At 40.4% G+C, this 24,466-nt stretch overlaps 1 protein-coding gene across 1 annotated transcript in view; it reads right to left on the minus strand.

Annotated features, from left to right (window-relative positions):
• LOC149316732 (phosphofurin acidic cluster sorting protein 2-like) overlaps positions 1-24,466 on the minus strand; it is a 94,918-nt gene that overhangs the window by 16,535 nt on the left and 53,917 nt on the right. Inside the window, exons 20-23 of the mRNA XM_089516132.1 lie at positions 14,632-14,674; positions 12,409-12,451; positions 6,897-7,032; positions 44-270 (exon numbers count right to left, since the gene is read on the minus strand). Coding sequence (XP_089372258.1) covers positions 44-270; positions 6,897-7,032; positions 12,409-12,451; positions 14,632-14,674 — 449 coding nt within the window. The remainder of the gene's footprint in view (positions 1-43; positions 271-6,896; positions 7,033-12,408; positions 12,452-14,631; positions 14,675-24,466) is intronic.

The raw sequence follows: 24,466 nt of genomic DNA on the forward strand, positions 1-24,466 counted from the left end.
ATTGGCAAAAAATAAATGGCCAAATTACTTTTTTGTTCCGCACCTTTTTTGTTTTTTTCTTTTGTCACAATCGTCATTGACATAGTAGGAGTAGAAGTAGTTTCTCCACTTATAGGCAGCCGGCTGACCTGGAGAGACCGAAAAGTGCATTTCAGTGTGTTTTTGGCAGTGGAGGGATCTCTTTTTTCTGAATCTCTCTTCTTCTCCATAGGATGAGATGCAATCCAGTAATCTACCTGAAGTCCCATCAGCTCCATACCAAGACTGTGGCTGTAAAGTGTAAGAAAATATTTTTAAGTTGTTACACGTCCAGTTTTTTGGGTGGGTGGGTGGAATAATACCAAAGTGAAAAGGTATGTTGGAAATATGATTAGCATTCCCCACTGAGGTCTCTACTTCTCAAGAGCCTGGGCTGCATTGTTATAGATTTCACCTTGTTAGTTTGGAAAATCAGTGTGCAAAGGGATCTTATAGCACTTTTGAGACTAAGGGCCGAAACAGACAGCTCTGAGCCGCCCTTCTGTAGATTGCAGCAGACAGAAAAAGAGCTGCTACTTTTTGGGCTGGCAAAACAGCGGCTTTTCCCTCCCCATCATGGTCCTTGGATGGCTTGAAGATGCTCCAGCAGCTTGCAGTGTGTAAATGCCGCATCGCTGGAGCACCTGGAAGCCAGCCCATGTCTGAGCACTGGTGCAACTTCTGGGCGTCTTCGGGGCATGCAGCATCTGTACACCATGCCCCTAAGCAGGCTGGAAGCCAGCTCTTCATGCCGGTCTGTTTCCCTCTTATGTGAAAGAAAGAAGTTGGTAGCACAAGCTTTCGTAGACTTGAGCCTACTTCCTCAATTTTGAAAGATGCATCTGAGGAAGTAAGTGCAAGCCTATGAAAGCTCATGCTACCAACATCTTTCTTTCAGTTAATCTCAAAGATTTCTCATGTTATTGTTAAATAACAGAGTTGCATGTGTTAGAAAATAGTCAATATAACTTGAGACAAATTAATACTGGATTATAGAGCCTTCTCGGGAATGCACTACATGCATTTTCTCTTTGTGGCAGGAATTTATCACATAGGAACAAAAACAGTTTTAGGCTTTGTTCTTTGGGTGTGATTAACAAATACATATCTGTCTTCAAAATAATGTAAGAAACAACATATGGCATATTTTCAAGTAGATCTCTTTGTTCATCATAGCCTCCCAACATTTAATTGGTACCTGTGGAATTAAAAAATATATAGGCAACCAGTCATGTGCTATTTAAAACTGTTCACTGATTATTCAGTGAACAGTTTTAAATAGCACATGACTGGTTGCCTATATATTTTTTAATTCCACAGGTACCAATTAAATGTTGGGAGGCTATGATGGCCCCATCCCTGTTGGCCTTTCACTGGCAAGTAAAAATGTTTTTATGCAGGCAAGCATTTGGTATATAATGCATAGCAGGTTGATTTTTATGGAGCAGGTGCATTTTTAGTTTGTTTTCCCTTTTGTATATTTTTATGTGAACTTACTGGGTGTAGATGTTCTTAATTGTTTTGAATTTTATTGAGATTTTAAATGTTTTATCTGTGAGCAGCCTTGGGTCCCTCCGGGGAGAAAGGTGGCATATAAATGGAATAAATAAATAAATAAATGATAATAGATGATCCATTGATCTTGCTAATTCCTTATCAAGTGTTAAGATGAGATTTACAGCATACTGCATGTCCCACAAAAACCGTTGACCTTTCTTTCCCTGTTTTCTTCCTACCTGGAGTTCTTTTCATGACAAAGCGTCATAAGCAGAAATATGGCTAGAAAGGAGTAACTGAATAAAGAAGTTGCAAAATCACTCCTGAGTATTCTTTACCTAGGAAAAGCCCATGGAATTCATGGGCCTATCAAAACTAGGCAGGTGATTTGAAAGCACACATACACAATAAGCATTCAACCCCCTTTCCCTTTACACTAGGGGAGAAAAAGGATTTCATTGGATTCCCATTTCCCTTCACAAATACTTATTTCTCACCTCTTAAGGCTGCCTATGGATTGAAATTAACTCAGAAATTAATTATATGCTAGGGTTGCCATGATTTTTAGAGAGGGAATCATTTTTAAGATGTGCATAACTAAGTGGATACATTTTTAAAACTTGTAAACAGTCTTAATTAACGTAAGAAACACATTCTCAAATGTGCACAAAATCCATACATTGTGAAAAATGAACAAAAAATATCCAGAAATGGAAAAAAACCTCTTTTACAGGCCAGGGTGGAGTAAGAATGCTTGTGGAAAAATAAGAAACAAATTGATTTATTGATGACAACATCAGGATTACGGTGAGAGGTTTCAGGGCACCCCCAGCACAACTGCCAACTGCATGTGTCCCTATTCAGTACAAGGGATGGAAAGGTTACTGGACTTTTGCAATGTACAGTGACTTTGAATGCCTTGCAATATTGGGAGATAATTTGGTTTTTCATGTCAATCAAAAACTGTGGAAAACCCGACGTGAATCCATGTGCACTCATACCCAAAGTGAGTGTCAAGCAACACTTCAGCCGGGAGGCCAGTCTCTACAGTGGCCAGTTCCACTTAAAGCGACATTCCTGAATGGAGAAGAAAAGGTACCAGCGAGCAATCAGCAGATGTCGAACCTTCAGGATGCAGCAGACTCACAACCTGGAGACCTCACTGATGGCACAGCAGCCACCCCAGATTGGGGAGCAGGCTCTGTGGAGAACTTCACTAATGTCTCCATGGCAGTTGATGACTCTGGGAATCATCCAGATGCAATTGTTCACACACAGGTGGAAACCCAGCCTGTTCTCCATCCTGTTCAAGAACAGACACTGCCTGATACAGAGAAGAAAGGAGGAACAACTTCAGACACCAGCAAGTACTGTTTCTGCATCTGAGCAAGTAGCACCTTCTGCCAAGATACAGCAGGAATATCAAGCAAGTCCTTCACATCAGGAGAAGGAGCAGGTTCCAGTGGGATAACATCGGTTCCAGAAGGAGCAGGGAGGAGACCAGGGGGGAGTTACATGGCAGATGGGGGAGGAAGTTGCTCAGTTTCCTTCAGTACTGAAGTCAAACTGGTCAGCAGGAAGACCACGGTCTTCAGGCTGCATGGACAGAGTCAACGATATACAGCTTGTTCACCATCACTGCCTTAGTCGTGGCCTACAGCCACCACTTGTGTCCATGTCTCTAAGTCCTGCACAGCTTGAACCTCCAGGGCAAGTACAGCCTGCTTCCCCTGATTCACCTCATGGAAGAGCTCTATCTACTGAATCAGCTTGACATCCATCCTTACCACCTTCTCCACTTCGCCAGTCCTAGGCCATTCTACAGCAGCATTCACCAGGTTCTGAAGATTTGGATTAATCGCCGGAATCTTCAAATGCATCCACTAGAGTTTCTTCATCTACCTTGGTAGGTGACCACAACCTAGCTTCTCTGACTGATGACACATGGCCATTCATGGACTAAATGCTTAGAATAGCTAAGGTGTCCAAACCAGTCTTTCAAAGGGTGCAGAACCAGGCTCTATTGCCAGCATTGATAGCAGTGCTTCAGTTACTGCTCCAGGTAAAAAGTCAGTCTTGGGCTACTCCTTCTTTGGGCTTGTCCATGTCCAACAAAATAGAGGGACTTCATAAAATTGTAAAAACTGATGCAGAATGGCTAGTACATCATTTGAAGTCCAATTCAGCCATCATACCTGCCATCCAGGGAAGAAAATGGATACTGCAGCCCAGAAATTCTATTCTACAGCTGCCCTTTCCTTCTGCATTTTTTTCACACCAAAAATAATCGGTTAATGGCCCCTTTTCTCAGCACCAAAAGGTAACCCTTTGTGCTGCAGAACACCCACTGCACCTCCTTCTATGAAATCTCTATTAATGCATGAGATGTGGATGTGGCCATCTTATTCCTCTCTCAAAGATTCCCCAGGAGATCTGTACAGGGAATCCACAGGCCACTTATGCTGCTTAGGTGGGGAAGACAACTTTTGTGGCATGTTTTATTTAATTTAGTTTAAAAACACTCTTTCTGTGACCTTATAACATCATATTATAGTGCCTGAACATTTAGCATCACAATTGAATAGCTTTAAAGAACTTTCCAGCAGGACAATGGATGGCTACTCTATGAATTTGTTTGTTTGTTTTTCCAAGCACCTGTGCCAAGGCAATGCTGGAGGATGCAAGAGGACTCTACCACACAAAAAGCAAAACACAATCATGAATTTAACAGGAAAAAAATGACACGGTTGATAAGTCAAGGCAGTTTCATCTAGACAGAATGGAATGAAATGGCAGGGGGCAGAATGGCCACCTTCTTTTCCTGTCTGATCTCTTGTGAGAAAAGGTCCCTTCTGTCACTAGAAGTTATCAGCAGTGTCACAACAATAAAACAAACAAACAAACAAACAAACAAACAGGCCAATTATGAAGTGAGGGAGGAGATAGGGGAGGAGGCTATGGATCTGGTATTACAGAAGAGAAATCCATTTGTGGAGGATGCTAATGGCGAGATTACTGCAGCAAGACACAATACAGTTCATCTAAAATCAGCAACCCTACCAGAAACAGCTAGAGTGGAATAACACAGTATAAAGAACAGTGTGGTAAGGCCATAAGACTACCACTTCATGTAGTTCTCACCATACCTGACGCTAGGATGAGGCACCCTTCACATGCAAAAGCTGACAGCATGGAGATTTTTCCAATAGCTTCCCTACCTGCATCTGTTAGACACGTGCTTGACTCAGTGCATAGCTCTACCACTCAAAGCTGTTATGTTTACAAATGAAACAAGTTCCTGGCTTTCTTATTAACCCAAGGTACTTCTGATGTGCAAGGCATACACATTCTGTACCTTCTGGCTTCGTACATTCTTTAATCAAGAGATTTCTTAGAGGATGCAAGAAGGTTGCAGGTCCTTCTGATCGGTGAAACTTTGAATTGGTTCTTACTCACTTATCTAAGAAACCCTTTGAGCCTATGGTGTCATATGACATCAGGTTATTTACCTGGAAGACAGCCTTTTTAGTGGCTATAACTTTGCCGAGAACAGCAGGTGAACTTTGTGCTTTATGAGTTGACCCACCTTAACTTTGTTTCCACAAAGACAAAGTGTGGCCTCTGTCTTTCATCTCAACCAAGGTGTTGTGCTTCTGCTCTGATGCAGAACCCCACTTTGGACCTGGAGCGTATGCTCCACTGTTTAGATGTACAGTTGGCCCACCTTATGCACTGATTTTTTATACACGGATTCAAGCATCCATGGCTTGAAAATGTTCAAAAAAAGTATAAATTTCAAGTATCAAACCTCGATTTTTCCATTTTATATGAGACACCATTTTGTTATGCCACTGTATTTAGCATACATGGATTTTGTTATCTATGGGGATTCCTGGAAACAAACCCCAGTGGATAACAAGAGTCCACTGTACAACATGCACTAGCTTTCTGCCTTGACCATACGGCTGTGTTTCATCACTCTCAGAAACTATTCCTGTGCAATTCCACCAGCAAGAAGGGTCTCCCAGTCTCAGTCCACTGGTTTTCTAAGTGGGTTGCAACAACCATCCACTTAGCCTATGCTTTGGCTGGGAAGAAACCACCAGCTCAGGTGAAAAATCATTCCATTATATCTATGGCCATGTCAACTGCCTTTCTAAGAGGTGTTCTGCTCTATATTGGTAGAGCTGCCACTTGATCTCAGTCTTTGACCTCCATAATTTATTATAGACTAGATGCAAGATCCCAGCCAGAGGCTGCATTTGTGAGAGCTATTCTTTTTTTCATGACACTCCTACTTCCTCTGGTGAGAAGCTTGCTAGTCTCCCATTTCTGTGAGTCATAGAGCCCATGAAGAAAAACAGGTTGCTTACATGCAACTGTGGTTATTCGAGAGGTGATCTGTGAATTATTTTGGCTGTAGGCCAAAAGTAACTCAATTCTAGCTACCTACTGCATAAAGTAATGAATTATAAAAGTAACTCATTAGAAAAACAAGTTACTTCCTAGCCTTCCTAGTTTGCTGACAAGTACAGCATAACAATCTTTCTTGCTGTTGTTATTTGCTATTTTTTATGCTTAGGTTTCATATGAATAATTTCAAATGCACTCTTGCAAATTACCAAATAAAATTAAAAAATAGGGGGCCAGCGTGGTGTAGTGGTTTAACGATGGACTATGACTCTGGAGACCAGGGTTCAAACCCACACTCAGCCATGAAAACCCACTGGGTAATCTTGAGCAAGTCACACTCTCTTGGCCTCAAAGGAAGGCAAGAAAACCCTGTGATAGGTTCACCTAAGGGTTGTCATAAGTCAGAAACCACTTAAACACACACAGCATTAAAAAGATTAGAAACAATGCCTGCCACCTCTAATGCTTCCTCTTTTCAATAATAGTGCTAACTCATTAATTCCTGATATTTCACAAAGTGAACAATCCATAATTTTTAGGAGCATACCTTACTGAGACCCTTTTCATATGCAATGTTCCAAAAAACATTATCTTCCTTCTCATATTTGGCTTTCATCTTGAGCATTTCTGAACCAATAACTGCAATTTCCATGAAGTGAAAAGGAATGGTTAATGTTCGCAAGTCACCTCAGAGAAAAGAGAGTTGATGTTTGACTGTTGTTAGCACAACTCCACTGCAATGTATTTTTCTAAAGGAAGCCCAAGACTAAGGCAAAGCCAAAAGTGCTCAAGTGGGACCCCTCAGTAGGATCTGATAAAGTTGAACATCTGAACACAGCCTGGAAAAACAGTGTTGAAAAAGGAGTGTTGACAGAATGGAGGCAAGGCAAGGGATATAGTGTCATATAAATAGGTGTCATTTCTTAGCTCAAGTTTACAAGTCAGAGAAAAGGCAGAAAGTGCTTTACCTGGAGGAAGCAAAACTGCCTGTGACAGATGGTGAGGAAGGTGGGGTGGGGGAAGATTCCTTCACAGCAGGAGACACAGAAGGCGGGGTAGAGGAAAGGATACTCGAACTACAGGGAGTTGCATCATCCGAGTCACCTTAAAAAGAATAATTCAAATGGTTGGTCTGCAGCCTAGAGATAAGCAAAAGTACCAGCTGCACACCGCAGGAGGACAACTCTGGATTTTCATCAGAATTTTCTGATCTTACTTTGCAGCAAAAAGGAGTTTTTCGATTTGCATAAAATATCCTTTTATGAGGGCATTTATGTTACAAGGCTATAACTTTTATACAGCATTCCCAGAGTGCTGCCACTTTTATTAGTGGAGTGGCTCCAGTATTTTTTAACAGCCACTGCAAACATAAATACTGTTTCCTTGTGTGTGGCTCAGGATACACGGGGGGAGGGGAGGGAAAAAGCAAGAAATTAACATTTTTATACCCCTTAACCAAAAGATATAAAATACATACTGGTGTCAGAAATTCAAAATAAGTATTACTGCTGTTATAATAACTTTCCCAACTTTATAAGCAGTCTTTGAAGCTTGTATAGTTTCAAAGTCCCAACAGTGATATTTGATTCCATTCTCCATTTTGTGCTGAACTCTACGGTTCTCACATCTTAGCAGCTGAACATGTGCTATATGAAGTGATAACAAAGATTGTTTTAAGTAGCAAGTATGGCAAACAATGAACTAGGAAGGACTCAAATTAGACTGATCAGAAGTGGAAGATATTATCAACAGATCTAGAGATAACAGAAAAGAGAGAGCTAATGTAACCCAAAAGATTGGTTTACAGTGAGAAGCAACAGGAAATTTAAAAGCCCTGTGGAAAGTTTTTCTATCCAAAGTAGCACACCAAAAGAGCATCACATTGTCATGGTATTATTATAATGAGTACATCTGGAGTTCATTTGGTAAAGTAGGGGAAAACACTAAGGGCCACATCAATTATTATTACAATATTTCAGATCACCTGGAAATGGTACAAGGGAAACATGACTTTAATTACAGCAGGGCTTTCTAGAAAATGTTTGCCCTGCATAAACAAAAGGCAAAAATTAAAGAAGATATTCAAGGAAGAACCAAATGCAAACAGATTACAACAAAAAGAAAGAAATGCAAAATATAAAATCCTGAAGAATGGAAGAAGAAAAAAAAAACACTTCAGTAAAAAATGGGCCTTACAACAAGTTTAGAAGTCAATAGACATATTATTACACGTTCCAGAGTTGAATTTACAAAGAAGTAGTCTGAGTAGTAGTATTTATCCAAAATAAACAGTCTTGAAAATGTTAGCTGAAAAGCTATCTGCCAATGTAAAAGACATTTACAGCACAATCCTACACACATTAATCCAGAAATATAAACCACTGACTTCAATAGGACAATGTACAGGACTGCAGTCTAACTGAATTAGATTTCTGAGTTTGCAGGCAGATGGTATCCTTTTATACGCTGGACTGTAAGGATGCAAAGAATATTCACAAATTTTCCTGTCCTTGATAAAAAAAAGTGTCTCAATATGTTGAGACAGCCTGACAAAAATATCATTCAATTTTTCACCCATACACAAGAGCAAAATGATCAGAATTTTCTTGAGTAGAAATAGTAGTAGTAGTCGTAGTAGTAGTAGCAGCAGCAGCAGCAGCATAGCAGCAAAAGCAGTAGCAACAACAGCTCAAAACATTGGTAACATCCAATGTTTAGTCCCAACTAGATGAGCCTTAGTGAACCAACTACTGAGTGATAAATCAATGTTTATGTAAAGTCTACTCCAGCTGGGACTAACAAATAACTGTCCCTTCAGTTATTTATAGATAGCTATTATGTCACCACTCATTCTTCTGTTCTCCAAGCTAAACATACCCTGCTCCCTAAGTCATTCCTCATAAGGTTTAGTTTCCAGATCTTTGATCATCTTGGTTGCTCTTCTTGGGACACTTTCCAGTTTATCTATATCCTTCTTGAACTGTGGAGCCCAGAACAGGACACAGTATTCCAGATGAAGTCTCATCAAATCAGATTAAAATGGGACTACTACTTCCCTTGATCTCAACACGATATTCCTGTTTATGCAACTCAGAACTGCATTGGCTTTTTTAGCTGCTGCATCACACTGTCATCTCATGTTTAGCTTGTTATCTACTAAGACTCATAGATTTTTTCACATGTATTGTTGTGAAGCCAGAATTCTTTCCTGCTCAATTTGAAAAAGGCTAGATTGTCCATCTCCCTCTCAGTTTTGTTTTCCAAAGTTTGCTCTCTATCATTAATTTGCTTTACTTCTGTCTATTGTCCAAATCAGTAGTTCTCAAATGGTGGGATAGGACTCGTGGGGTGTGTGCGAGAGTTGCTGAGGGGGGCACAAGACATGGAGGCCATGATCCCTTCTCCTCTTCTTCTTCCCAAACTTTGTTTATGTAAAATTTAAATATGCATTGAGTTAAAAATTGAATTTATTCAAAAGTTTTCTAATTTTAACAATGTTATTTCCTTTTAATATGAACATACAGTGAGACCTCGGTATCCGCAAGGGATGCGTTGCAGACCCACCCCCAGCGGATATCAAAATTCGTGTGTGCTCAGGTCCCATAGCCACATGGCTGGGCCACCATTGAGGAGAATGGCACTTTGCCCCCTCCCCCTCCACAATGCCAGCCTTGCCATTTTTACTGTGTGAGGTAGCAGGAGGGTACCTCTTCTTCCTCCTCTTCCCCATCTCCTCCCCTTCTTCTTCCCGTCGCTGCTACCGCGGCTCTTCCTCCTTCTCCTCCTTCACTTCCCTCACCTTCTCCATCTTCCTCCTCCTCCTCCACTTCCCTTCTTCGCCTTCCTCCTCCTTCACTTCCCTCACCTCCTCCTCCTCCTTCCCACATCCTCCACTTTCTCCTGCTCCTCTTACCTGCCTCTGTCATGCTGCTGCCACTCATCCTCCTTTTCCTTCCTCCTCTTCTTACCCCTCTCTCTTGCCCTGCTGCCACTCATCCTCCTTTTCCTCCTCCTCTCTATTCTCTCCCTCATTTTCCTTCTTCTTCTTTCTCCTCTGCCAATGCCATCCCCGTGGGCTTGCCATCCATGTATGCTTAAATCCACAGATGGCAAGTCCGTGTATACAGAGGGCGGACTGTACTTGAATGTTTGTATGAAAATATGCACACTAAATAAACAAAATGCTTTTACTCCTATACTAAGTTGAGCAGGGGCGCCCAACATGTCCATGTGGATATAAAGAGAGGGTCCCAAGGGTAAAAAAAAAATCTGAATACCACTGGTCCAAGTAATTGCTTAACTTCTTTAAGGTCTCATTTAAATTTTTGTTTCAGGTGTTCCCCTATTCATGAAATTTCCTGCTGCATTAGTCTTATCTCCTCCAGAACCTTGAGACATATCTGTTGATCTGAATTGGAAAAGCGGGATAGAAATAAATTTTTTATTATTATATTTTATTATTATTTTCAAGGTAAATCTATAGATCCCCTCCTTGCTTCAATGGATTTTGTACTTGTTCTAGTCTCCTTTGGAGGCTTTTAATGGCAATAAGAAAGGCAAATTTGCATTGATAGGCCACCAGATGGCGGTGTTGCAGCATAAATCTCCACAAATCTTCCATTTACAGTATTAAGAATTAAGCTAAACAATCTAGAGCTTTGATAGTCTCAAGACTGTGTCAGGCTCTCCTTCATCTTATCTTCTCCATTTAATATAAGCAATCAGTTACTTCCCATGGTAAATAACTTATTTCTTTTAAAATTTTAATAACCTCTTCATCTGTTTGCAACTTCAAAAAAAAAACACCATCTCATTTAGACTTTTTTTGCTTTTAAAACAAGGTCTTTTTCAAAACAACTCCATTTTGTTTCTCTCTTGTTTACACAAAGGAGGCAACTTACTGGGTATCCTAAATCCTAAAATCCCTGCAATATGCAGGTTCCTTTATTCACTTATTTGAATACTGAACTATCAATATCATCCCCATTTGGAAGTCTTTCTTCCATGTAATGTGATGTTATTAATATGGAGTTTAAGAAAGTGAGGTGAGCTTTGTATCAGTGTCTATAAAGAATGGCTGAGCAACAGATGCTTATCCCAAGGCCCCCCTCACTCATTCCATCCCAATCGCCAAAGATCCACACAAGTAGCAAGGATCCCAGGCACACATGGGCAATCTTTTCTTCAGGGAGCATTTTCACTGGCCACTCTTTCTCTAGCTGGCAATCTTGCCACTGAAAGCTTTCCCTGACCCTGGAGCATGAACAAGTATGTCAGCCCATCAGTGATCCCTCAATTGGAAGCCCTATTATAAGTTGTTGGCTTGACCATGGAGTAGAAATGTCTTATGTGGAATATAAATCGAACAAATGCTCCTTAAAAAAATGCTCCTTGTTCATGCTCCGGGGTCAGGAAAAAAATCCATTAGTTGAATATACTTAAGACAGATATAATTTTGTTTGCAGGAAACACATATCAGAAAAATGATTATTAAGGCTCTGAGTTATAAAAAATAAGTGAAGAATATAATTCTGCAGGATAGAAAAAGAAAAATTTAGTTAAATCCTCAACTAAGCCCAGAATTGATATTGGCCATAAAAAAGGAAGGTATGTGGGGGGTGTAGATTGATATACAAGGATTTGGGGGGGGGGGGGGGATTATACACAGCGTTACCAATTTCTGGGGAATTCCCTGGAATCTGGGGAATTTAATTCATTTCTTTCCAGGGATTTTGACTGAATATTTCGGTAAATATTGGGTAATTCCGGGGATTTTGTTTTTTGGTAAAACATTATGGGGAATATCTTCGAGGCTTGTCAGCAACACTGATTATACACCAAATGAAGACTTTTTACAACAGGCTAATGGATAAGTTGATGAATCATTACATTTCTTATTGTTCAAAAATCCATAAATGGTTTCCAATTTTTCAAAACTTTTTAGTTGGCTTAATCTTTTAGAATTCACATTAATTTGGTCATTTGGGCTAATTCAGTGATGTTAACAATCGTCAGTGCTTGAGTTAGTTTCTAAGTTTGAGCAACCAATACAGTACTCTTGTTGTTTTCATATATGGAAGAAGTAATCAATATTTACTTTCCAGTTCTTTATCCATAATACCCAATGAAAATATTCCTGGTAGCTTTACAAAATCTTCTTTTACAATTTTTGGATTAACATACACATCTTAAACCAGTAACTTTTCACCTTCTTACAAGCTGAACACATATGATTTGATTTTTTTAGTGCAATCATCGATCATTCATTGATAAAGTGCAATGACATAATTTTATCTCTTTTATATATAGGGATTTACATGAATTCAATTACAGTTGCATTGCATCTTATTTGGATGACAATATCTTCTAATATTACAAAGCACAAGTAAAAAAACAAACAGTGAGCCTAAAGGCTATATGCTCCCAAAGGCCATACATACATTCATGAGAAATGATATCACCGTGGAAAAATAGTGTTACCTGAAGTTGCAGATGATTGTTCAACTATTCCAACTTTTACTATCTGACAAGAGAAAAAGAGACTGATTTTACACAGAATTGCTAGATGTATGGTAACAGGAAGAAAGCTGAACCAAGGGCTAATTTCTGTGCTTCCTGAAAAGGTGGAATCTCTTTTCCAGTTTGAATCGATTGGTTCATGTTTTAGTCTCTGTGGCAGCAGAAAACAAGCTGGCTCCATCTTCTACATGATATTCCTTCATAAATTTTTAAAATATATATCTTTATTAACATTTTTTAAAAAAATTACAGCAATATGTTCTCTTGATTCAATTGTAATAATAAATTCTCTTGACTTCTACCAGATAAGTTCTACTGTACAGATTCCATATACACAACATAACAATTTTTTGCCTTTATCACCCCTTATATTTAGTACAGTGATCAGATTATGAGACCCTTCGCTGTTCAACTATTGTTATTAAATTTGTTTAGAGTAAATTCAATTTTATATTAATGGTCTCTTCCAGCTCTGTGATTCTGTGACTGTGACTATGAATTCTTCTCATCAAGAATGTCTATATTTCCTTGAATTTTTAATATTAAATTAACAAATAATTCAGCAAATATTTTCTTATTCCCCATATCTCCTCCCAATATTGTAAGACTGTTGACCACTCCTTTTCAAGTTTTTCCTTTGATTTTTTATTACTGAACATATATGTTAGTCTGTCCATTTCTCTTAATCCATTTGCTTTTAAAGTCCCATCTTCTACAGATGGGACTTCAGGATTTTTCCATTTCTTGGCTATCATCAGTCTGGCCGCCATTATTAAATATGATATCATTCTCCAATATTGTGCTTCGTCGTGCGATTTCAAAGTGGTTGTTATATTTAGTAGATATAGTTCTGGAGATAATGGAAATTGAATTTTAAATATTTTTTGTATCTGTTTATGTATTTTAGCTCAATATTTCTTGATCTTAGTGCATGAGACATCCCTTTATAAATTGAAAGATGGCTATCATGTCACCTCTTAATCTTCTCTTCTCCAAGCTAAACATACCCAGCTCCCTATGTCATTCCTCATAAGGTTGGGTTTCCAGACCTTTGATCATTTTGGCTGCCCTTCTTTGGGACATGTTCCAGTTTGTTAATATCCCCCTTTGATCTGTGGTGCCCAGTAGTGGACACAGTACTCTAGGTGACGTCTAACCAAAGCAGAATGCAGTGAGACTGCTCTATCTGAACACTATACTCCTGTTGATGCAGACCTGAATTGCACTGGCTTTTTTGGCCGCCACATCGCACTATTGACTCTTGTTTAGTTTCAAGCCAGGTGTCACCCTTCCTATATCTGTGCATTTCATTTTTCCTGCCTAGATGTAGTACCTTACATTTATCCCTGTTGAAATTCATTTTGTTAGGTGGTCCTCTGAAAAATCCATGTTCTTACAGTTTTCTTTAGACCTTAATAACTGAACAGGTTCCTAAAAAGGCAGCTTGAAGAACAGACTCAAGACTTGAGAGAGGGATGAACTATGCTCTCAGGAGTATTATTAAAAATAAAAGAGATATTACAACAGGTACAAAGATGTCCCCCAATCCCCTGGAATTCAAACTAAGTTTTAAGTATTTATTTTAATGCTTTTTTTGGTGGCACACCTACAGCTGTCAATTATATTTCAATAATTAAATACAAAATTAACCCTAAATAAGTTGGCTTAGTTCAGAATAGGGCTGTTGTCAATCCTTTGTGGTACCACAAACAACATGGAGAAATTAATTTGAGTTAGCAGCACATTTGTTGACAAAATGCCCCCAAATCTTTTTCCAGTCATTGAGTTGGAGACCACCATGCCAAATGGAGGAAAAATGACTTCCAAGGAGCAAGAAATAATGAAAGAGAAAAGGAAATCAATGCTTTCCTTTAGTAATAACATAAGCACCAAATTCTATTTCAGTGCTTGGGAAATTTATACAAACACCTGGATGAACTTGGCAAGAAAGGAACCCGGTGTAGGTGTGGGAGAATGGATAGCTACATGTTGTCTGATGGAAAGGGTCCTCAGCTGCATGCAGGTAGCACATAGCATACAACCCACAATTGTAATCTAGCATACAGATCTCAGAAATCCTGGCTACAAAAAGGCATTCAGATTAATCAGTCCCTCTTACATTTCCAAATGTGCATGATATGCAGAAAAAGCCCTGTAAAATCATTCACATAAAATATTACTTACTCCAACAAAAGGGATGAACTTCTGGGCTGATTCTTCATCTGGGCTAAAGAGATCAGAGAACTATTATCATTACAAAATTCAGAAGCAAGTAACTATCTTAAAACATGCAGCAGCACCAAAAAACATGCAATTACAGATTTCTCTATATGCCTTGAACATTCTTCTACTATAAATCCATGCAAAATAGATATTAGTGAGCACACGTGCATGTGCATGCATGGATACACACACTTGTGCACACACAACACACTTGCACTTACTTATCCTTATCACTTATCTTTAGAAAAAATGACTTAACACTGCATGTACTATATACAGATAAATTGCCAGTTTTAGAGAGGTAACAAACAGGGTAAATGCAACTTAAGATCATGACCGGATGCTCCTCTTCAAGTGGGTATATGAAATGTCAACCCAGGAAATGACCTCTTCTGTGGTGGCAATCTGACTACAGAAAGATCTTTCATAAAACTGTGATTGGTGCCAACCTTAGAACTGTGGCATCAACTGAAAACCATTTCTGTTTACCTAGACATTTTAACTGGTTGATTCCCCCCCGCCATTTTATTGTATTTTCTGCCTGACATGTTTTATATTTTAGTTATTTATAAATTGTCTTGTTATCCATGAGAATAACTAATGGATTTAAAATACTTGAAAAACATAAATAATTGCTTGTAAATTACTTACTAAGAATTTTGATGTTTCCTGCCTGCAATGTGCCACTAAAAATAATTATTCTGCCAGTCTAAGAACTTACAAGCAGTTTCTTTTTCAGAATTCCTGTCCAAGTTGAAGTGATTTGCAGCGCTTGGAACATTAAGTTTCAAAACTAAAATAATAATGTTACATTTAGAAAATAGGAAATTAAACCATTACTACCAGTTCTAATAACTGAAATCACTGATTAGGTGAGTTATTGTTAATTAACTTGGTATCTGAAACATTAATTCAGAGCCAGATCATGAGATTTACAGAGAATGGCATGGGGATTGTCATTCTTGGCTTTAGGGGGCACTTTTCATTACTGGCACTCTCAAAAGTGGTCTTCTTGTAAAGTTAACTTCCAACAACCTGAATTTTTCCCCTGTGAAAATGAAAAAATGTGCACATTCAAGCCCTATTGGCTTGAATAGAGGTGCACTCCCATGGGGCATAAGGGCACGTGCCCCATTTTAACTCCCTCCATTCGCCCTCCGCGGATAATCAAGGGGCGCAGATCCCAAGTCCGCAAGAATGGAGGAAGGACTGTATTAAAGCTTACAAAGGGGCTCAACACAGCTCACTTCAAATAAACAGTATTATATGTTACAAAACAATATACAGTAAACACCAGGATGAAATCAACAGAGAAAGAGAATAGAAGAAAGTAACAACACACTCTGCTTCTTCCAAAAAGACTTACAGGCCAAGAGAGGGGACAGCTTCTGCCTAGATCTTCCTTTCTTGTTGAATTCAACAGAGAAACAGCCAACCACGCCAATGAATTCTCAGTGTTCTAAAACCAATTAACTTGTTTAAGCACACAGTTAACCTAAGCATTAACTAGGCAATGTACTGACTTAAGTGACATTGCTAGAGAAATCAACATGTTGATCACTTAATCAGTTGATCAACTAGTTATTTCCAAGCTCTGTATGAAACTATTGCTAAAAAATAGATGCTGCTGCAGCACTAAATTCAAGAATTCTGACAGAAACAGAACTCTCTTTATTTGTACACGACTGTTTTGGAAGAAACTAGCTTGTCTTCTTTCATTTCCTTCCTGCATGACAATCACCAAGTATATACAGAACAACCTTGAAGCTCTGCTCTGACACCCCAGAATAAGGAATCAGGACTATTCTCTCATATCAACAAAAGTGCAATCAAATCATACAGAGTAGCTCTCACTTTCAACTAGTACTTCAAGCTTGATACTCTAAAACATGTTCTTTTCAGTACATTTCCTTCTGCAGTAAGTTATTTTATTTTATTAAAAAAGAAAGAAATTCCAAGAGGCTCTCTGCCAAAGGCACATTAACAGAGAGAAGGAAGAGCAAAGGTCCATCTAATCACAAGGGAGCAGTAAAGGAACGTTGGGTGCCATTGGGGCCAGAGCTGGGAAGGAAGGGGGAGACCAAGGGTTAATGCCCCCATCTGCCCTCCTGGCAGAGTCCCAAACCTTATGCTAGGCATAGTGCCTGCAATGGCCATGGCAGAGGCCTCATGGCAATGCCTGCCCTGAGCGAGGGCATTTGATCTGGCAAAGGTTCTTTGGTGGCTAGAGAGAGAGGGCCCCTGGTACTCACCGTTCTCCTGTGACTTCTGGCTGGCTTGCCTCTCTGACCTTGGCCATTTCAGGCTGGGCAGAGGTGATGCAGAGAAATCCTTTGCCATGGCTTTTGGCTGGCCTGTCCTCTGAACTCTGGCCCCAAATGGGCTGAGCAGGGAAGTTTTCATGACTTCTGGCCAGTTTCCTCACTGATCCCTGGCCTTAAACAGGCTGGGCAGAGGTGATGTGGAGAAACAGAGACATGGAGGGGATACCCCTCACCATCTTTTCCCACAGCTCCCATGTGCTGCAATGCTGTTTGCAGAAATCTCCTGTGCTCCCACCATGAAAGGGGGCAGCTTTGGAGGAGAGGGAGAGTCATTGGCAAAGCCAAGACCGTTCTCCAATCCTGGGAGCCCTTGCCATTTTAAGTCTTCTTCATGCTTCCAAGGCTGTAGTAAAGAAGCTGCAGAGCAACAGCAAACACATCCCAATGGGTCTCCCTCTGAAGTCAGCTCCCTCTGTTGAGCTGGCAGACCCTGAGCTAGGGAAGCCTGGGTTAAGGATGGCCCTTCACCCATGCTCTCAGGGTCCTCTGCCATAGCCACCACCAAGGAAGGGGGGAAAGGCAGGAGAGAGAAGAAGAAGGGAAGGCCAAGAAAACTCTCAAACCGCTTTCGTAGAAAAGAAAAACTTTGCTGGCTCAAAGAGAACATCCTGCTAGGAGCTTAGGCAGGAACAAGACTGAGGCTCAGGGGGGCTAGCTCCTCCCTATATAGGGGCCGGTCTTTTGTTTATTGTCCCTGCCTACAGGAGCAAATAGGAGGAGCTAAACCCAGATTACAGGAGGACAGGACCCTCTCTGCTGGGAAATGCAGGTATTTCTATAACTGAGCTCATGGGTAGTGTTTGTCTGGGAAACAAGTACCCACATGAACCTATATTTGATAGAAATCCTTTCTGCTCAGCTCACATGAAGTGATTAAGAGAATCACTGCCTATTTCAATAGAGTTGTGGTGTGTTCAAAGATTCCTCTGATACCAGAAGAACTAGAATTGCCAAAAAATGGCTAATGGTACTATAGAGAAAGATACCAAGCACATTCTAGCCCTTGGATTTTTTTTCTGGGGTTCTGCAATTCCAAATCATTCATGTGTTGTTTAAGTGTCAGAAAAAAGTGTCATTATGTTAGCAGAAACTACTATTGCCAGTACTAAACCAGTGGGGAAAAAATTCTGTCAGAGGCAGAAATATGGTTCAACCACACTGTAACTAGGCTGGGCTTCCTGTTCAGATAAATATCACAGTTCAGAGGATATGGCACTGGAGCAGCACTACAATTATGAAGTAACACTTCCAAGTTATTATTACTATGTAACTAAAAATCTGGGACCTGCTTGAGAGGTAGGATCGGAGCCACTGGAGCGCAGTGCCCCCTATGCCCAACTCCCTCAGGCAGTCCAGAAGGATACCATGGTCGATGGTATTGAAAACCGCTGAGGACTGGATGTGGGTGTACAGACTGACGATTAATCCAAATAAGATGGAAGTCCTGCCAGTCAGCAGGAAAACCAACCTGGGACTGGGATACACCCTGTTTAGCCTGGACAAAAGAAGGCTAAGAGGTGATATGATAGCCCTGTTTAAATATTTGAAGGGATGTCATATTGAGGAGGGAGCAAGCTTGTTTTCTACTGCTCCAGAGAACAGGACCCGGACCAATGGATGCAAGCTGCAGGAAAAGAGATTCCACCTCAACATTAGGAGAAACTTCCTGACAGTAAGGGCTGTTTGACAGTGGAACACACTTCCTTGGAGTGTGGTGGAGTCTCCCTCTTTAGAGGTCTTTAAGCAGAGGCCAGATGGCCATCTGTCAGGGATGCTTTGATTAGGAGTTCCTGCATGGCAGGGGGTTGGACTGGATGGCCCTTGTGGTCTCTTCCAACTCTGCGATTCTATGATTCTATGAAAAAAAGTATATATTTTTCAATTACAATTCCTCATGGAATCCCTAGCAATCTCTTGTGGACCCCTTGGACTCCAAGGAACCCTTACTGATTATTATTATTATTATTATTATTATTATTATTATTATTATTATTAACCTTTATGTATAAAGTGCTGTAAATTTACACAGTGCTGTACATACAATCTTTTTAATTGGACGGTTCCCTGCCCTCAGGCTTACAATCTAGAAAGACACGACACAAAGGGAGTGGTGGTGGGGAAGGGGCATCTCTATAATCTCTATTATAATACATATAAAATACATAGCAATACAGGAAATGATTCAATAAAACAGGCAACAAAAGAACATCAAATAGCAAGTGACAATTATGCAATGCCTGGGAACGCTTCTCTGAACAGGATGGTTTTTAACTCTGTTTTGAAGCTGGTTAAAGATGTGATGGCTCTTGCTCGCGGGGGAAGAAGGTTCCAGGAGTGAGGGGCAGCAAGTGAAAAGGGGCAAATCCGGGATGGGGTAGAGGAAATCCTGGGCTGTGACAGCAGACCTTGACTACCAGAGCGGAGGGCCTGAGTGGGAAGGTGAGGAGAAAGAAGGTCTGATAAGTAAGGAGGGGCAAGTCCATGGAGGGCTTTAAACGTCGACAGCAGGAGCTTATACTGAATGCGGAAAGGGAGGGGGAGCCAGTGAAGGGATGCCAACACAGGAGAGATGTGGTCAGAGCGGTGGGTGGAAGTGATAATGCGTGCAGCTGAAGCTGGACAGAGATTAAAGGATGGAGGTGAGAAAGAGGAAGCCCAGCCAGGAGGACATTACAGTAATCAAGTTGTGAGATCACTAGGGCATGGACCAGGATCTTGGCAGTAGAGGCGGAGAGATATGGTCGGATTTTGGCAATATTGTACAAAAAGAATCTACAAGCCTTGGCTGTGGTCTGAATCTGAGGGATACACGACAGAGAAGAATCAAAGATAAAACCAAGACTGCGGGCTTGCTGGACTGGTTGAATGGAAATGTTGTCCACAGAGACAGAAAAGGAGTGTTGAAGGGTGGGCTTAGGAGGAAAGACAAGAAGCTCCGTCTTGGACATGTTGAGCTTCAAACACCGATGGCGCATCCACTGCGAGACAGCTGTGAGGCAAGACGAGACTTGCTGTACAAGCCTTGGAGAAAGGTCAGGGGTGGAAAGATATAACTGGGTGTCATCGGCATACAGATGGTAGGAAAAACCAAAAGAGCTAATGAGTTTACCTAAGGACAGTGTGTAGAGAGAAAACAGAAGGGGACCCAGAACAGAGCCCTGAGGAACTCCAACATATAAGGCAACAGGAGAAGAAGTCTGACCTCCTGCAACTACTGCAAAAGATCTGCCAGACAAGTAAGATCTAAACTGAGAAACACTAGTTGAAAAAACAGCAGTTGACCAACAGGGTTTTTATTGAATTTATCACATTTGCAAGCAATAGCCCTTGTGAGCACATAAATACATGCAACAAATGTAAAAATATGATCACGAATGCAAGTTGCCCAATATTCTGCAGTAAATGCCCAATGATTTCAAGATCAACATGATGCATTTGTTTCAAAGTAGTCTTGTGCAGGAATTCCTGGCACCTAATAAATTTGATCTGGCAACTGATATGTATTGTGTGTCAGAAGACAGATTGTTCCTAATTGGACCCACATAAACAATGGTCAATCTCACTGCCCCTTAAGTTTTATAAGACATTTTGCATCCCAGTCTCTTGTGATATTACTCAAAACCTAGGAAGAGAGTAATTTGACAGCTTTTTCCAGCAACAGTGGAGTGTTGCATTTTTGAAGAAGAATTATCTGTTATATAAAATGTACTTCTTTTTTTATTAGGGTTAGATGGACCAGTGATTTGACTTGGCATACGGAAGTTTTCCATGTGTACATAATGGATTTCTGATTCACGTGTTATTATGTTGGGCACTACTATAATGCTTATATTGCATAAATATTCAAAGTATTCCACGATTTACCATCACCTTGATTTTCCAGAAACCCTTCCTCCCCAGGCTCCTGTGTTTATCACCATATACAGTACTTCCATCCAGACAAAATCAAGTTTCCATGCAACACCACCTCACAAACAATGCATGCATCAGGATTTTTAAAAAAATAAGACTAAAGATGCAAAAGGAAGGAAAGGGGACAGAAACCGCAGTAAGTTAGCATCACACAAACTATTCACTAAGAAAAAACTTGGGAAGGAGCTCATATGCAGAGAATGTCCAGAGTTTATACAGGTATTGTTCTTTTTCAAATCCTCAGGTCACAGAGCTTAATGCTAAAATATATTAAACAATTCTGAAAACCCTAAACCTTCTATACATTTAGAGATCCCCATTTAGTTCATAATCTCTTGGTTGCATAAGGTGGGAAAGGTCCAAGTGTAGAGGTCAAAAGAATAGCTAAAATGATCATGAAAGAGGTCAGCTCAGATATAGCAGTTGTTGAGGCAGAATGCAAAACCCTTTAGGGTTATTCCTCACTCTCTTTTTAAATGTATGTTTGTTTTCTGTCAACTTTCACAAAAGTGCATACAGAATCCAAAAATAAAAACAAATGTATCCCCATGGGTGGATTGCTCCTTATACTCAGTAGTAAAAAGGTGTTTGATAATATTATTGCAGATTTTGCAAAGTTACAAGCAACTTGGCCCTTAAAAAACAACTAAAAAGTCAGCCAGATCCTGGAATTTTACAAAAAACCAAAATAAAACAATACCTAAATCACTCTTGCAAGTACATGAAACACTAAATTTTGCTTCAGATTATAGATGCCTCTTTGATTTTCTGTTTATCTCAAATGACTGTTCTTAAAATGACTTAGAGCAGCCACTTGTAAGCCCCACTCAAAATCACGTTTTTATACAAAGCAATTATGGTTACATCTCCAAAGCAGGATCCTCTTCCCAGTTACTAAGTTTTTCACCATGCCAGTGAAACAGCATACTACCTTCTTCCATGTGAAGTAATTATACAAATGGAGCAAAGATACAGATCAAGAACAGAGAGGAAGAAGAAACAAGTGACTTTGTAGGCCATCTTGGTGGCTTGGGGTGGAATGAGTGTGCAGAAAGAAGTATAGATTTTAAAACTGCTTTGTTCACAATACTGAAATACAATCTTGAAACACCTTCAAGAACTAAGGTTTTATATGGCATAAGCTTTTGTGGGCTGTAACCCAGCCAAATCAAGTGAAGGCTCAGTAGGCAGACATTTCTAGTACATATGAAATGTAACAGAACTGCAAAATATCAGCAAGGTTACCAACTTTGTCTCCCAAAATGGAGTATTTCTGTGCATATGCACAATGGCAGATTTAGAAGATTCCAGCAGTTAAATTAATAGTTCATGGAATGTATGAAATTTCTTCAATTCCAAATTGAATCCCACCAAAGGAGAAAGGTCTTGGAACAACAACTGGGACATTTTAAAATCTATAAATAGGACCACTGGGCCATATTTGCTATCTCACTAAGTTCACATGTAACACCTTGCTTCTACCAAAAATACCCCTTGTGGTTGCAAACAGCTTCTATCTAGGCTTGCTATTTAACTCAGATTCGCTTGCATGACAAAATACAGTGGGCCCTCGGCATCCACAGGGGCATCTGTTCTGGATCCCCCTTTGGATGCCAAAATCCGCATATATGCAAGTCCCATTGGCTTCAGTGGTGGCACTAGCATGCCACCATTGAAAACAATGGCACTTTGGAGGAGCTTCCTCCTCCTCCTCTTCTCCCCCCACTGACTCTTCCTCCTCCTCTTCCACCTCTTCCCTGCTGCCACTTCCTCCTCTTCCTGCCATGCCACACCTTCCTCCTGCTCGTGCTGCAGCACGCCTTCCTCTTCTTCCTCTTCTGCTCCCCCCGACAAGCTTGCCATCCACAGATGCTCAAGATGGCAGGTCCGTAGATAAGGCGGGCCAACTGTACCAGTAGTGGACCATTTTTAGAAGAACTGCACACACACTATATAGAAAGCTCAGCGCTACAAGAAATTGTGAGCCAACTCTTATATGTTGGAATTGTATCTGGCTCTATGCAAAATACTAAACATCTTTCTTTAAATCTGGATTATGGATTTTCCTGTAATCCAGGTGACACTCAACATGGTGTAGTGGTCTGAATGACTATGACTGGAGATCAGGGTTTGATTCCCCTCAGCCATAGAAATCACTGAGTGACCTTGGGCAACTCACATACTCTCAGCCCTAGAAAACCCCATGACATATTTACCTAGAGTCTACATAAGTCAGAAATGACTTGAAAACACACAGCAACAACAATAACTATGTAGTTACATTCAAGACTTTCCATCTCTGCATTCCCGGTTCTATAAAATTCATTCAGCTTTCACTGTTCATGCCTCACTTGTCCCCATCAATGGCAAGAAGAGATTGAGATCCAAAGACATTCTAGATTCAAGAATACACAGATGGAAGCTACAATACTTATTAACTAGAAGGTTATTAGATGTAGGACTCCTCATGGCACTTTCTCATGTTCATGCCACTCTTCCAGCTTCTTCACAAGTTTCACAAACAGTAACTGACTAAAACATGACAGATCCAGATAAAGTGTGTTTCTGCTCAGCCCACAAATGGAGGAAAGAGTGAAATCACAAATGGGATTATTCACACAGTAAAGCAATATAAATTGAAATGCCAGGTTCAAATGTTCAGTTAAAATAAATTAAAACAAACATGTTTCATGGGTTTAAGTTTTAAGGCACTACAGCCAGTTCCTCCTGACTGCTTCTGGTGTTAGGAAAAAGTAACATGCCCTATTAAGAGAAGTGACCAGTGTGGTGTCATAGGGTTCTCTCCTGGGCCCAGTGCTATTCAACATCTTTATCAATGACTTAAATGAAGGAATAGAAGGCACGCTTATCAAATTTGCAGATGACACCAAATTAGCAGGAGTACCTAATACCCCAGAGGACATTTAAAAATTTTAAATGACCTTAATAGATTAAAAAGCTGGGCCAAAGCTAACAAAATGTATTTCAACAGGGAGAAATGTAAGCTACTACACTTCGGCAGAAAAAATGAAATACACAGATAGGATGGTGGATCCCTGGCTTGACAAGACTACATGTGAAAGGGATCTAGGAGTCCTAGTAGACCACAAATTGAACATGGGTCAACAGTGTGATGTGGCAGCCAGAAAAACCAATGCGATTCTAGGCAGCATCAAAAGAAGTATAGGCGGGTTACAGACGGGCAAAAAGGGGTATGCTCATGATGTCATGAAGGTATAGCCTTTAGACGGCCCTTACCTGAATGCCGCCATGAACACACCGCCTGCACGCCCCAAGCGGGAAGAAGGTGCCGCTTTTTTCCGCTTCTTTTCTGTATACTGCGCAGCTGCGCATCTCCGTCTGTAAGCTGCTGCACTGGTACGCCAGAATTGTTACGCCGCTAATTTAAGTTGCCCATTTAAAGGCTCTGAGCCAGCTGCGTCGCATAATGAGTCGGGGTCCTGGAACATGCGCAGTTTGCACCGAGACTCTAATTAGAGCGTCAGATGCCATGCAGATGTGGAAGCTGCAGCACAGCTGCACTCTATTTTAATGCTCGT

This window comes from Sceloporus occidentalis, unplaced genomic scaffold, assembly GCF_023333645.1.
Source record: "Sceloporus occidentalis isolate IW3139 unplaced genomic scaffold, rSceOcc1.0.p SCAF_3, whole genome shotgun sequence".
Classification (NCBI taxonomy): domain Eukaryota; kingdom Metazoa; phylum Chordata; class Lepidosauria; order Squamata; family Phrynosomatidae; genus Sceloporus; species Sceloporus occidentalis.